This window comes from Prorops nasuta, unplaced genomic scaffold (genome assembly GCF_024137725.1).
Source record: "Prorops nasuta isolate Cenicafe-Biocafe unplaced genomic scaffold, Cenicafe_Pnas_1.2 PNAS00004, whole genome shotgun sequence".
Lineage (NCBI taxonomy): Eukaryota > Metazoa > Arthropoda > Insecta > Hymenoptera > Bethylidae > Prorops > Prorops nasuta.
In genome coordinates, this window is record NW_027116801.1 from 1 (window position 1) to 15015 (window position 15015).

The following is a 15015-nucleotide window of genomic DNA, read 5'->3' on the forward strand; positions in this document are numbered from 1 at the left end:
TAACACCCTAACACCCTAACACCCTAACACCCTAACACCCTAACACCCTAACACCCTAACACCCTAACACCCTAACACCCTAACACCCTAACACCCTAACACCCTAACACCCTAACACCCTAACACCCTAACACCCTAACACCCTAACACCCTAACACCCTAACACCCTAACACCCTAACACCCTAACACCCTAACACCCTAACACCCTAACACCCTAACACCCTAACACCCTAACACCCTAACACCCTAACACCCTAACACCCTAACACCCTAACACCCTAACACCCTAACACCCTAACACCCTAACACCCTAACACCCTAACACCCTAACACCCTAACACCCTAACACCCTAACACCCTAACACCCTAACACCCTAACACCCTAACACCCTAACACCCTAACACCCTAACACCCTAACACCCTAACACCCTAACACCCTAACACCCTAACACCCTAACACCCTAACACCCTAACACCCTAACACCCTAACACCCTAACACCCTAACACCCTAACACCCTAACACCCTAACACCCTAACACCCTAACACCCTAACACCCTAACACCCTAACACCCTAACACCCTAACACCCTAACACCCTAACACCCTAACACCCTAACACCCTAACACCCTAACACCCTAACACCCTAACACCCTAACACCCTAACACCCTAACACCCTAACACCCTAACACCCTAACACCCTAACACCCTAACACCCTAACACCCTAACACCCTAACACCCTAACACCCTAACACCCTAACACCCTAACACCCTAACACCCTAACACCCTAACACCCTAACACCCTAACACCCTAACACCCTAACACCCTAACACCCTAACACCCTAACACCCTAACACCCTAACACCCTAACACCCTAACACCCTAACACCCTAACACCCTAACACCCTAACACCCTAACACCCTAACACCCTAACACCCTAACACCCTAACACCCTAACACCCTAACACCCTAACACCCTAACACCCTAACACCCTAACACCCTAACACCCTAACACCCTAACACCCTAACACCCTAACACCCTAACACCCTAACACCCTAACACCCTAACACCCTAACACCCTAACACCCTAACACCCTAACACCCTAACACCCTAACACCCTAACACCCTAACACCCTAACACCCTAACACCCTAACACCCTAACACCCTAACACCCTAACACCCTAACACCCTAACACCCTAACACCCATTAGGTGGTTAGGTAGTTAGGGTGTTAGGTCTCAGTCGCTTAAAAATTAACCTATATAAACCTAACCGGTTAGGTAGATATGTTAAAATAGCTTATAACACTAATAAACCTAACCGGTTAGGTAGTTAGGTCAAAGTAGCTAATAACAGTGTTAAACCTTACCGATTAAGCCTATTCAAGTGATTTAAGCCGCCGAAGGCGGCCTATTCCATAGGAATCTTCGATTAGGTCAATCTAACCGGTTAGGCCTAGATAAGTGTTTTAAGCCGCCGAAGGCGGCCTATTGCTTAAGAATCTATGATTAGGCCTAGGGAAGTGTTTTAAGCCGCCGAAGGCGGCCTATTCCATGGAAATTCTAGGTTAGGTCGACCTAACCGGTTAGGCCAAGTCAAGGATTTTAAGCCGCCGAAGGCGGCCTATTCCTTGGAAATTCTAGGTTGGGTAGACCTAACCGGTTAGGCCAAGGCAAGTGTTTTAAGCCGCCGAAGGCGGCCTATTCCATGGGAATCTATGGTTAGGCTTTGGTAAGTGTTTTAAGCCGCCGAAGGCGGCCTATTCCTTGGAATTTCATGGTTAGGTCGACCTAACTGGATAGGCCAAGGCAAGTGTTTTAAGCCGCCGAAGGCGGCCTATTCCATGGGAATCGATGGTTAAGCCTAGGCAAGTGTTTTAAGCCGCCGTAGGCGGCCTATTCTATGGGAATTGATGGTTAAGCTTAGGCAAGTGTCTTAAGCCGCCGTAGGCGGCCTATTCCATGGAAATCTATGGTTAGGTGACCTAACTGGTTAGATCTAGAGAAATTTTGATTAAATTCAATTTCTTGGAGGGGGGGTTTGGCATGCAATGGGCCGCCTTCGGCGGCATAAAACACTTGACTGGGCTTAATTAAAGGATTTTAATGGAATAGGCCGCCTTCGGCGGCTTAAAACACTTCCCTAGGCTTAATCTATCAATTTTTAATGGAATAGGCCGCCTTCGGCGGCTTAAAACACTTCCCTAGGCCTAACCGGTTAGATCGACCTAACCGAAGATTCCTATGGAATAGGCCGCCTTCGGCGGCTTAAAACACTTCCCTAGGCTTAATCTATCAATTTTAATGGAATAGGCCGCCTTCGGCGGCTTAAGAATCTTCGGTTAGGTCGATCTAACCGGTTAGGCCTAGGGAAGTGTTTTAAGCCGCCGAAGGCGGCCTATTCCATTAAAAATTGATAGATTAAGCCTAGGGAAGTGTTTTAAGCCGCCGAAGGCGGCCTATTCCATTAAAATCCTTTAATTAAGCCCAGTCAAGTGTTTTATGCCGCCGAAGGCGGCCCATTGCATGCCAAACCCCCCCTCCAAGAAATTGAATTTAATCAAAATTTCCCTAGATCTAACCAGTTAGGTCACCTAACCATAGATTTCCATGGAATAGGCCGCCTACGGCGGCTTAAGACACTTGCCTAAGCTTAACCATCAATTCCCATAGAATAGGCCGCCTACGGCGGCTTAAAACACTTGCCTAGGCTTAACCATCGATTCCCATGGAATAGGCCGCCTTCGGCGGCTTAAAACACTTGCCTTGGCCTATCCAGTTAGGTCGACCTAACCATGAAATTCCAAGGAATAGGCCGCCTTCGGCGGCTTAAAACACTTACCAAAGCCTAACCATAGATTCCCATGGAATAGGCCGCCTTCGGCGGCTTAAAACACTTGCCTTGGCCTAACCGGTTAGGTCTACCCAACCTAGAATTTCCAAGGAATAGGCCGCCTTCGGCGGCTTAAAATCCTTGACTTGGCCTAACCGGTTAGGTCGACCTAACCTAGAATTTCCATGGAATAGGCCGCCTTCGGCGGCTTAAAACACTTGCCTTAACCTAACCGGTTAGGTCCACCTAACCATAGATTTCCAAGGAATAGGCCGCCTTCGGCGGCTTAAAATCCTTGGCTTGGTCTAACCGGGTAGGTCTGGTTAGGGGCGTTAGGTGACCTATCCGGTTAGGGTGTATCGCGCACCCGAAACATGATCAGAACCGTCGGTTAGGTCAGTTAGGTCATCGCGCACCTTATAGAGGCGAAAAACGGGTCTACCTAACCTTCACCTAACCAGCAACCTAACCTCAGCCTAACCAGCATCCTAACCTCATCCTAACCAGTTACCTAACCGGTTAGGTTACATTTTCAGAAAAATTCTCTTTTTTATATATATTTTTTTGTAAAAAAAAATGCTAAAACTCCTGAATAAATTTTTTTTAAAATCCTTCAAAACCAAGCAGAATGATCGCTTTAAAAATTAACATTGCTTCTTATGCGAAAAAAAAACCTCTTAGAACGAAATTTCTTATAAAACAAATTCCTCCAAACCATAGCAACAATTTAAATGTTATTAATAAAGATCTAAGGAACATTTATCTCTTTTTTTTTTACAATATAGACAAACAGATCCTTTTGCGAAGCGTTTGCAATCTCGTTACGACTATTACACACTATTCTAAATACCAGAACATAATTATTCTTCTAAAATAATCTATTTCAACAATATAGACCATGGTGTTAACAATAGCTTCATTTCTATATAAATACGCCTGTGACACTGGAACGCCCTTAAATTTTTGTTCCACTGCAAGAGAAACACTCACAGGCCCCGCTCCCCTAGTAGGCCAAACAATAGAGAAATTTCCCTTGACAAAAATCCTACCTGGTAATCGGCGGACTAGATTATTCCCACCATGTTTCCTACTCGAAAATGCCATTAGTTAATTTTTTATTAACAAAAAAACGCTTTTTTTTCATTATAAAATGTTGAAGGAACGTAAACAGATGAATTTTAGAGAAATGGTGGTTCAAACAATCGGATAATTAGAACCGGAAAAAAACCTCAAAAATTTTCTTTACTCCGCCATTTTTTAATATTAAGAGCTCAAACTTTGCACAGAGACAGCTGTTGGTATTGTAAGGTAGGCTAACGAATAAAATGCGACTAGAGGACGACAACGCTGCTTGACGAGGCAGTTGGAAAATGGATAGACGTGTCGCACGAAGCTGTAGAAAATATACATGTAATAAACTTGACGAGGTGTTTCGACCACAGAATCCGAGTTAGAATTATTTATCCATACATCTTACAGTATGTACGTGTGCAAAAGCTGGTTACTTAGTTTTTGCAGAATCTTCGATTTAATTTTTTTTTTTACAATATTTTCGCGGAGGGCTGCTTGCGTTTGAGACCGTCCGATTAAAAATAGATTTGAAAACTAGACAAAACGTCTATCCTATTTTTTTAATAAAATGCGTTCAAGTGAATGAAATTCTATTGGCCGCGCGCGTATTACTATATATACGTTTCACTCCGCACCGTTCGCGCACTCGGCCAATAGAATTTCATTCACTTAAACGCATTTTATTAAAAAAAATAGGATAGACGTTTTGTCTAGTTTTCAAATCTATTTTTAATAGGACGGTCTCAAACGCAAGCAGCCCTCCGCGAAAATATTGCAAAAAAAAATTTAATCGAGGATTCTGCAAAAACTAAGTCTTTTGCATACCAACGCAAAGTTTGAGCTCTTAATATTAAAAAATGGCGGAGTTATGAATTTAAACAGACAATTTTTCGAGGTTTTTCTCCGGTTCTAATTATCCGATTGTTTGAACCACCATTCCTCTAAAATTCATCTGTTTACGTTCCTTCAACATTTTTTAATGAAAAAAAAGCGATTTTTTGCTAATAAAAAATTAACCAATGGCATTTTCGAGTAGGAAACATGGTGGGAAGTCCGCCGGTAGGATTAATCATTTCAAGCTCTATTGCTTGGCCTATGCCCCTCTCCAAGACAAAAAAAAAACGATGGACAAAAAGAACGCAAGTCGAAAGATTGAAGGAGAACTGATTTTATAAAAAAAATTGGTGGTAGACTCATTTTGGAAAATAAATAAAGCACAACTTATTAAAAATTAGCAACAGTGACAAATTCACCCGGGGTAGAAAAGTACAAACATTTGCATGGTTAATATACCCCTTGGTCATTCCGGAAAATAGGTTTCAAGCGATATCCAGGCTCCTGATTATTCGCGGATAATCCTATATTTAGACACCCGGCGCTTGCGATGGTCGCGTGGTACGATCTACCGTTCGTCTGAAAAAAGAGCAAAGGATTGGAGAAGGAATGTATCAAGTACATCTCCAGGTGTCAGTGCTGCCATAACTTCGCCCCTTCAACCAATCTTCTCTATATTCAATGACCGATATTCGTTACTTATACAGGATCGAGCATATAGGAATCTAAGAGCACGGTCAATATTGCGTAACAGGCCGGATACGAAAAATGAGCGCCGAGAAATGTTTGATGAGGTGTAAAAAAAAACTTTCCATTCATTATTTCTCCATCTCGCTAGGATCAAACATTTTTGTTGGTACTACGCTGTTAGACCGACTTAAGCATCTTTTTCCTTAGGTGAAAAAAGACAATCAACGACTATTACTTTTACCAACACCTTTATTTCCTTCGCTCTTCAATGCTCGCACATCTTTCTAATCAAAATATATTTTGCTACGTCATATCATTCTTATTTGAAAGGTGGATTTTGCCTACAATTTTCTTTATCCACTTATTTTGTCGAGTCACCTTTATTCGGTGGTTCAATTATTTACAATTCTAAAAAAAAAACAATCTACAATGATATGAAATAATTATTTCAAATTGGCACTTTTAACGTCTAGCCTAATACATGGTGCGTCCGCAGAGAAAATTGCGCAGTAGCGTCTATATGTTCGCTTTTCCTATGGAAAATCAAGATGCGAAACCATTTAATCAGGGAGTATCATCATTGGAATACATACATAGGTCTTTCTCTCGATGCTTTTAGGAACCGCATTGAAAAGACCACCGAGATCCGTATGTGAAACTACAGTTTTCTTATTAACTTTCGCATAAAAGATCACTGCCCCAGCGCTTTTACTTCGCGCGCCTGCTTGCTTCGTATGTACATACACAGTGGGAATCGTGTGTGCTTTAGTATTCCATGTTAAATTACAGAGTGAAGCTGGCAGAACCACGCACGATTCAATTTCCCACTGTAATCATTAAGATTCTTTTTCACTGGCTCTTAAAATGCTAAATTTGTCATATTGATATGTATAATTGTTAACATTGCAGTGTAAAAGCATAAGTATATTTGATAAAATTGTCAATTGTACTTATAATCATTTTAAGAGTTGGAGACGCTACTTGTACAACTGATTTGCGCAATCTCAAATTGCTACCAATCAGATGCGCGCCCACTAAGCGTTCCACATGGCCTATACTTTGTGCAGTCTGCATTCCACTTACTATAGAGCGATTCAAGATGGCGGACTTGGCAACGCTGTAAAGAATCCCACTACTGCTCTCTGAACACTATACCCCAAAGACGAAAAAGAATTAGTTGCAATAAACAGATAAGAGTCAAAGTACAAGAACATATTCGAAAGATACAAGTTTTGAGATATTAATTAATTGTTTCATACAGAATCTAATAAAATGGCTCGTGTTTTGGTTGGTGTTAAAAGAGTGATTGATTATGCAGTTAAGGTAGCTAATTATATATTTAACTAATTCCGAAAAAAAAAGAACTAATTTTTCTTCAATTTCCATCTACTCATATTGCTCTTTGTTATGTAATTCTTATATGTAGGTCCGTGTTAAACCAGATAAAACTGGAGTAGTTACAGAGGGAATAAAGCATTCTATGAATCCATTTGATGAGATTGCTGTAGAAGAAGCAGTAAGAATGAAGGAGAAAAAATTGGCGCAAGAAGTTGTGGCTGTAAGCTGTGGTCCTTTACAATCACAAGAAACATTGAGGACAGCTCTTGCTATGGGAGCAGATCGTGCCATACATGTCGAAGTAACTCCTGCAGAGTATGAAATGATTCAACCGATTCACATCTCTAAGATTTTAGCTAAATTAGCTTGCGCCGAAAAGGCTGATTTAGTAATCGTGGGAAAACAAGCCATCGACGATGATTGCAATCAAACTGCTCAAATGATTGCAGGAACTCTAGATTGGCCAGCTGCTACATTTTGTAGTAAGGTGATATATATTTTTTTTTGTTGAAAAATAAGCGATTCTAAAACACTTTAAGTGAAAGGTGCCTAATATCTGAAAATAACCTATACATTTTCTTTAAATTATGCGTAGATTGAGAAAAATGATGGTGAGCTGACAATTGCAAGAGAGGTAGATGGTGGAGTAGAAGTCCTCAAAGTAAAAATTCCAGCAGTAATAAGCGTTGATCTCCGTTTAAATGAGCCTCGTTATGCTACTCTACCAAATATAATGAAAGCTAAAAAGAAACCAATTAAAAAGATTACACCAAAAGATTTAGGAGTGGACACTACGTCAAGGATCGAAATTGTTTCTGTAGAGGAACCAGTTAGCAGAAAAGCAGGTTCCATCGTACCTGATGTTGATACTTTAATAACAAAGTTAAAAGAAGCTGGTCATGCTTAAAGATAATGTTTTGTAGATACATTCAAGTTACACTTTGATACAAATATCTTTTAAATATATTTTTTGTAATATATATATATGAAAATATAATGTACATTGTACAGACCATGCTCTTTCAAGTGAAAGCTTTTATATTGTATACAGTAGGAAAATGAATTATTCTCTTTCTCTTTGTGCTGCAGTGTGGTGTGTAAAGCTGACGGAAGAAATTCAGAATGATTTTAGCTAAACGATAAATAATTTTGTACAGCATATGTATATTTTATTAAATAAAATGTATGATGAAATAATAAAACACGTTTGTGTAATTTTATGATTTATTAATTTATTAAAAAAAAAAAAAAGAGTTGGTGCACGTAACCAGTGTTACCAGAGCTAACGCTTTTGCGCCTTAACGTTCATCCACATCCCATATAGATACACGTTTGTAGCTTGTAATCGCATAAAAAATTCTAAATTAAAGTATTAAATATCACTCTGTCAACTGCAATAGATCATGTGTTCTCGTGTATCAAATGCTGAAGATTAAATGCTTTCTTTAAGAAAATGAGGCAAAGCTAATTGACGTTTAATAAGATTGTTGATATTATAGAAACGAGGATATTGAAAATAGGTGGATTTTATGTGATGGGGTCTAGGGTAGAGAAGTTAAATAAAAGAATATATGTGTGAGTGTGTATGTGGGTGTGTATAAAGGATACAAAATTTCCTTTATACAGCCTATTTGATCGATTACAACAATTGTTTAAGCGGATAGTAAAGTGTTTCTGCAATGACTTCATTTCTATTGCTACGGTCAATCGCACGAATCTGAACTGATCGTAATTTTGATAGATCCAAACCATGAACCGTCGTTTCGGTTCTTCCGGGCTCTGACACTTGACTGACAGGCTCCTCGTCTATACATATCTATATGTATATAAAAAATAAAGAGAAGATGTGTTGAATAATTCGATTAAAGAGATGTAACGAAAAATGAATTACTTGATATCGAATGTCGGGATCAAATTTCGTGGTTTGCCACGTGACTAGCAAAGAATCGGTACCAACGGGCTTCACTCTTAATCTCACTTCTGACCTTCCAAATTGCGTTTTCCGATTCGTCTTCCGATCATCCAGATCCTAGCCCAATAGCTCATTAAGAAAATCACGAAGAAAAGCATTTAATTGTAATTAAAACGTGTATAAAACTGAAATCGTAAAAATATTTGCTCTCTCAAGTTTAATAGATAAACTAATAATTTGTAGTATACACACATATATATATATATATAGAAGTGTACAATGATAATCTTGGTACTCTATATAATTGTACAATTTTACTGACAACGGTTTATGTGAAAGACAGAAGCTGAACAACAAGACACATAAGTGATAATATAAATTAAAGTAGCTCGAGAGAGCTCTCCTAATTCTATACCTACATAAGACTCGATCCTCTTTGTCGAAAATTCGAATATAAAAATAGATAAGAGAGAAAATTTCAATGAAACAGTCGGAAGAGCGCAAGTAAGTATATGGAAGGCTGCTGATCTATATAGCTCCCTCTCCCTATAGCTAGGAAAATTCGTAAGATTCGTCCAAATGAGGCAAAATGGAGGGAATCCTCTGGTGACAATGACGTCTAAAGGAATTTTTTTTTTTTGTTAGCGGGCCTACTTGCCTAATTGCATTTATCGAACAATATTCCGTGCGAGCATCGATGCTGCATATATTTAAGTATACGTACACCCCATGCATCTCAATCTAAAAGCTCGCGTTGAGTAAAGAATTTTCTGGTAATTATTATATACATATAAGGAGGGGGGTGTGTGTATGATATGAAATTGTATAAACTGTTGCTCTCTCTCTCTTTAAAATTTAAAGTGTATATATATGTGTGTGTGTATAATATTGACGGAATAACGCGAAGAAAATATTAGTTATGATAGAGTAAAAGGGCAATAAACCGGAGGCTCATCGCGATTGTTAAATTTTACTTACGACGTAACCAAGAGCGAAACAAGAGACGTAAGCGACGCAATAAATTAAAGGAGATTTCGGAAGCTCTCCTAAAGTCAGCATCTCTGGTAATTTATAGTTGCTGAATGCCCTTCTCATGAAATAGAAGAGAACTGGAGCCTGGGGAGGTAGAAATACAAGGAAGAACCTCTCCCTTGCAAATTCGAATACAAAAAATGAGAAACTAAACTCCAATAAGAGACCGAGAGCGGCAAAGACGAGACTTTTGTCGATGGAATCGATAGTTTTTAGGAGCATTCGACGAGACGAGGAAACTCTCTGACATATTGAATGTCCGTAACGATCGGCCAGGGAGAGTAGGATAAAGTTAAGTAAGATGAATCCGTAAAAGGCGAGAATAGGATGAAGCTTTATGAAGGATATAGTGGTAATTAGCAGAGGATAAATAATTCGATAAGATATTAACGTAAACCAATAAATGTTCTCTAAAATGGTCGTGTAAGAGGGTAGCAAATAGAGAAGAATTTGAAAAGTTTGATGAGCGTGGACGAGGGCGAAGTAAAAGCAGTTACGGATAAATCGAGCAACGTAAGCGTCAAATTGAACGAGGGCCGATAATGAAACGAGAATCAGGACGAGGATTCCTATGGATAGGTCCTTTCTATGAATTTGTTCACTCTGTCCACTCACACTTGGCCGGATCTGCCTGCCGGCCTCCAAATATTTCCATAGAGTCACTCTGTCGAAGTCTACAGCTCGCTTCCGAATTTCCGGATCAGCCAGATTCTTCAGTATCTTTAACGTTTCTTCCTCGCTCGCTGAAAAGAGAGAGAGAGAGAAAATACGTGGAACGGATTAAAATATATTATAGAGCAATTAAAATGGTCAATCTACTAGTTCATTAATAACACATTCACATTGTGCCAGTATAACGCACACGTTGAGAAAAGTATTCGCCTTGTTGCGAGAGAAAAAGTCAGTCGTGAAAAACTGATATTCTTTTCATATATTCAAAGAAGCGTTTAATTAAAAACATTGATTTTTACGTACAATAGATTCAACGCTACTGATTATTTTGGCACATGGAAAAAGTATACAGCTGTTATAAAGTTTCGCAGAAAGAATGAATATTTCTGAAGATAGATAGACAACTTTCGATAGGTTTTCGCAGTCCGAATATAGCTGCATATTCTAAAATTTACATCCGACTTTAATGTGCTATTAATCTTTCTGTAAGATGTACGGTTTCAGATTTTCTCAGAAAAATTGTCTTCTCAATTCAAACATATATATTGTTAATTAATTGTCGTTAAAATTTAAATCACAAAGGCATGCATTTTTGTAACCACCGTGTATTTCGGAGAAGAACCCCAAAAATGAAGATTTTATGACAAATTCTTGAATATTAATTGTTATAGCAGGCAATGGAAATGTTGATAATTTAATCATTAAATGTACTTATTCTAATCGGTATTTCTATAATTTACTTCATCTACCTGTTTCTTTCAGCTCATTGGCCAATGCTGCTATCATTCCGTCTTTCGTTCGACATTTGCTCTGCAAAAGTTTCACAGCCGATATAAGCTCACTGGTATTCTCCTTCCAAGCAAGAATATCCGTCTCGGTTTTATAGATGCCAACGCTTCGCGTGCTAGAGCTCTCCTGCTGATGCTTATCAATCTCATCATTAGTACAGGTGCATTCCTGTAAAATTTTTCTCAACGCATGATTTTGGTTTTTTAGGTGTTCCAACCTTTCCCGAAGTTTATCCTCCTTACACAGCTGCAAAGAAAAGTCTCAGCAATTAGCTCTACATGTTTTTATGCACCCAAAATATATTACCTCGCAGATTTCAGGGGGTGCATCGACATCAAAGCCAATCCCATCGTAATCGTCGTCTTTCAGAGTTCCCTCGGACACATTATCATTTTTTTCATCGATAATAGTTTTGTCCTTCTCTTCGGTTCGCATTTCACAAAATTCACAGCTGCAGCTGGTACGAGCGGAAAGGGAAAGTTTGTCTTGTTCGTTGTCATCCACCCCTCCACGACATCTCTCGCTTTGCGTGGTAAGAAATATATATATATATATATATATAATAAAGTATATTTAATGTGTCGTGCCGCGAATGTAGAATGAAATCATCCGAGTTCTCTCACACATGCATCAGCTTACCGTGCATGTCAAGTGGCAAAGAAAAAATAGCGCGTTCGTTATTATTATATGCTGCCCCATTGCACGGCCACCTATACATCCACGCAATAACATTTCGTGCAATGTATTTTCTCTCTCATTCCGCGACGGATGATTTTATCGCTGCTGCCATACGATGGGTTTTCTTTTTTTTTTTTACCTTAATAATATCCCAATGACAAGATTATCGATTACTCGTACACTTGTACAGACTGTATTAATATTCGCGCGTTTCCCTCTCAAATATTATGAAGTTGGGGTAGATTAGTTATTCAAGTATAGGCCGGGGACGACTGAAAATTTGCAAACCTCACGACTGAGAAGAATCTGAGAGATTGACAAATATATACGCATGCACATATATTTCAAAGTGGTCGCCGCGGTGTCGCGTATATCTATTGAAATAAATGCTAGTGGCATAAATTTGATCCAAGTGCAGCTCATCCGCGCGTCGTACATCTCTCTCTCTCTCTCTCTCTCTAATTCCCTTATTATCCCTTTCATGCCTTCAGATGGAATAAGCCTATAAACTTTTCGTCGAACGCGACTCCCCCTTCTAAAATCTTATAATTAAGAAAGAACGACGTTATTCGAGGACCAAATTCAATTTCGTCTAACGGCTTTCGACTCCTCCAAGTGTGTGAAAGAGTAGATCTTTCGAATAAATTAAATAACGAGAGAAAATGTCCACCCAAAATAAAGTTATTTTCGAAAATGTAGATTTCAGGTGAAACCACCCTGTAATCTCATTAAAAGCATGTATAATATATACGTCTTTCAATAGTTGAATCAACAGCATGTGTCAGCCTTGTCCTAAACTTTATTGTTCACCCATGTGCAAAAATTGTCTAGTTTATTTTCTTTTTTCGAGAAGGAAATTTTAAGGGAACGCGTGAAAATCGATAATGCCCGTCATCATTAAGATTGATCGTTAATCGCGTCGGATAAAGACTCATGGTACGCGCGGCACGGCACGGCGCCTCGCGGCGCGGCGCAGCATATAAGCGCTTCGTTGTCGCTTATTGGAATACGATCGAAGCACGTTGAAAAGTTGACGCGTAGTGCGAAAAATCTCGGTGATTCAATTCTCTCCGCTTGCTAATGGTAAAAATGAAAAGAATCATCGCTGTCACACAATTTTCTATGACAAGAAGCTTCATCTTCCGAATCAGATTCGTCCTCGATTATAGAAGAATTTAACGAAACGCAACCGATGGGCCTGCGAAGAGAAAATATACTTATTTTATTTTCTCTATGCAATATATATTTAATATATTCCTTACCGGGAGAAACATTCCTCGAGGTGAGAGGATCCAGCACAAGCGCAAGATTTCTCCATGTTGCATTGAAAACTTGATTCGGTTTTAGAGATATCGCTGCAGGTTACACTAGTCCCTTTAATTACAGATTCTTTTGATTCCGATACATCGAGTCTCTTGAAATCTTCTTCCCAGTCGTCGCAGTGGCAGTCTGTACAGCTATCGCACTACGAACATTTACTACGTTTATTATATATATTATTTATTCAATACGCGTTGAGGGACTGCCGCGCAACGCGACCCTTCTTCGGAGAGAATCGCCAACAATGCAAATATTATTTTCCTTGATGATTTTCAATTATTGACTTCTATGATCAAATCTATATATTGTTTGTTGAATATTAAACAACACATTCTGCGCGTTCCATGCAAGTCAACCTTGATTGTTGGTTCTTCTTCCTTAAGAAACTATATAGGTATAGGGGAGAGATAACTGGTCGTGGGTTTCAAGTCCTATATGCATATATACCTATAGGGAGTAACGCAAGCTACAGACTCATCATCTCGTTCTTGTTTGGCAGTCACCACGCGTTTTAATAAAAGTATCGCAATATTCTTTTACGTATTTTATGAATCACATATAACAGGTATATTATCAACCTTCACTTTTTGTCCACAAGGACATCGTACCCTGTCCCTTAGAATGGTCGTAGTCGGCGGCACTCTACACTTTGGTACTTTCCCACGCTTGAAATAAAAAATCATACCAATAAATATATGAGTGGATTTTAAAAGATTGCAAGTATCAATGACATTGTATATATAGGCCGGGTTGTTACACCGCGATTGAGGAATCCAGCTATTATACGTACCTCTCCTTTGACTGCACATTTGTCCTTAAAGCGTCCTCTTTCCGTTTTATCATCAATTGCTCCTTGGGGACAATCTTCCAAACATTTTTCTTTGTCAAGGCCCATTTTTCTTCTCACACTCTCCAATTCTTTCGTCAACATTTCTGCTTCGTAGCTTAAATCGCCGCGATATTTTCTTGGCCTTCTCAACATTGCGCAAAGTTTCCTGCTGCATGCCTCCAACTTAGCAATTTGCTCCTTCACCTCCGATCCTTTGCTCGCTAATTTCGACCTCGAAACAGTCTCATCCAAATTATTCCTTTTCCCTTCCGCTTTCTGAGATTCCGACAATATGTTCTTATATATCTCCTCGGTGCCTTGCATATCGTATATCTGCTCCCTCAAAGTCTTCTCCTTATTCGCTATTTGCTTCAGTATGCAGACCTATATATATATAAATCAAGAGAAAGCGGGAGAAGTATTGCTCAGTCCCCTCTTTCAACTTTTTTTCTCAACCCCCCCCCCCCCTTAATTAAACCATCCTTTTTGAGACCGCCGACCTCTAATATAACTTTCTTTTTGTCATCTCTCTCTATACAGAGAATTACATGTATATACGTATAAGACTCGCTTGCTCAAAAGTTGGTACAGTCGATAAGACGGGAACTGTACCAACTTTAGTAGACAATATATATATATGGACTTTTCAACCTGTTTGGTTCAACTGACCCTATAAGCTTCAATGGAGTAAGAAAGTTATTTAATACGGCGGCGAAAAGGGAAGAAAGCAGAATTTTGCATTACTAACTTGTGGTAAATTTTCACTCTCTCTTTTTCTTGCACTCTTCTCTAAGCAATCTTTCGAAGCGTTACTCCCGCTAATTTTGTCATCCGGTAACATTGATTCCAGAAGTTTGAGCCTTTCCTGCAGAAGATTCGCATGTTTTTGCAACTCGTTCACGCGTTTCTTTCCATGAAAGATTTGCGATCCTATACCTCCCTTGCAGCAGACCACCACTTCGTCGTCATTCAGTCCCATTTTAACTCTGCAGAAAATCTACCGTTTGG

General features: G+C 39.3%; 3 protein-coding genes across 3 annotated transcripts; 1 reads left to right on the plus strand and 2 right to left on the minus strand.

Moving 5' to 3' along the window:
* Nucleotides 1–6539: 6539 nt before the first annotated feature.
* On the plus strand, nt 6540–7990 carry Etfb (Electron transfer flavoprotein beta subunit). Its single transcript, XM_066725570.1, has 3 exons — nt 6540–6760; nt 6864–7262; nt 7371–7990. The coding sequence occupies exons 1-3, from the start codon at nt 6710–6712 to the stop codon at nt 7680–7682; spliced, it is 762 nt and encodes a 253-aa protein (XP_066581667.1). The 5' UTR covers nt 6540–6709; the 3' UTR covers nt 7683–7990.
* Nucleotides 7991–8698: 708 nt separating this feature from the next.
* LOC136772645 (uncharacterized) lies at nt 8699–12118 on the minus strand. Its single transcript, XM_066725750.1, has 4 exons — nt 11487–12118; nt 11141–11426; nt 9666–10462; nt 8699–8872 (listed from the first exon to the last, which is right to left on the minus strand). Exons 1-4 carry the CDS (start codon nt 11613–11615, stop codon nt 8846–8848), a joined length of 1239 nt encoding a protein of 412 aa, XP_066581847.1. The 5' UTR covers nt 11616–12118; the 3' UTR covers nt 8699–8845.
* Nucleotides 12119–12935: 817 nt separating this feature from the next.
* On the minus strand, nt 12936–14986 carry LOC136773126 (uncharacterized). The gene is made up of 5 exons (XM_066726556.1): nt 14756–14986; nt 13969–14391; nt 13757–13843; nt 13121–13323; nt 12936–13056 (listed from the first exon to the last, which is right to left on the minus strand). Exons 1-5 carry the CDS (start codon nt 14984–14986, stop codon nt 12936–12938), a joined length of 1065 nt encoding a protein of 354 aa, XP_066582653.1.
* Nucleotides 14987–15015: the final 29 nt, after the last annotated feature.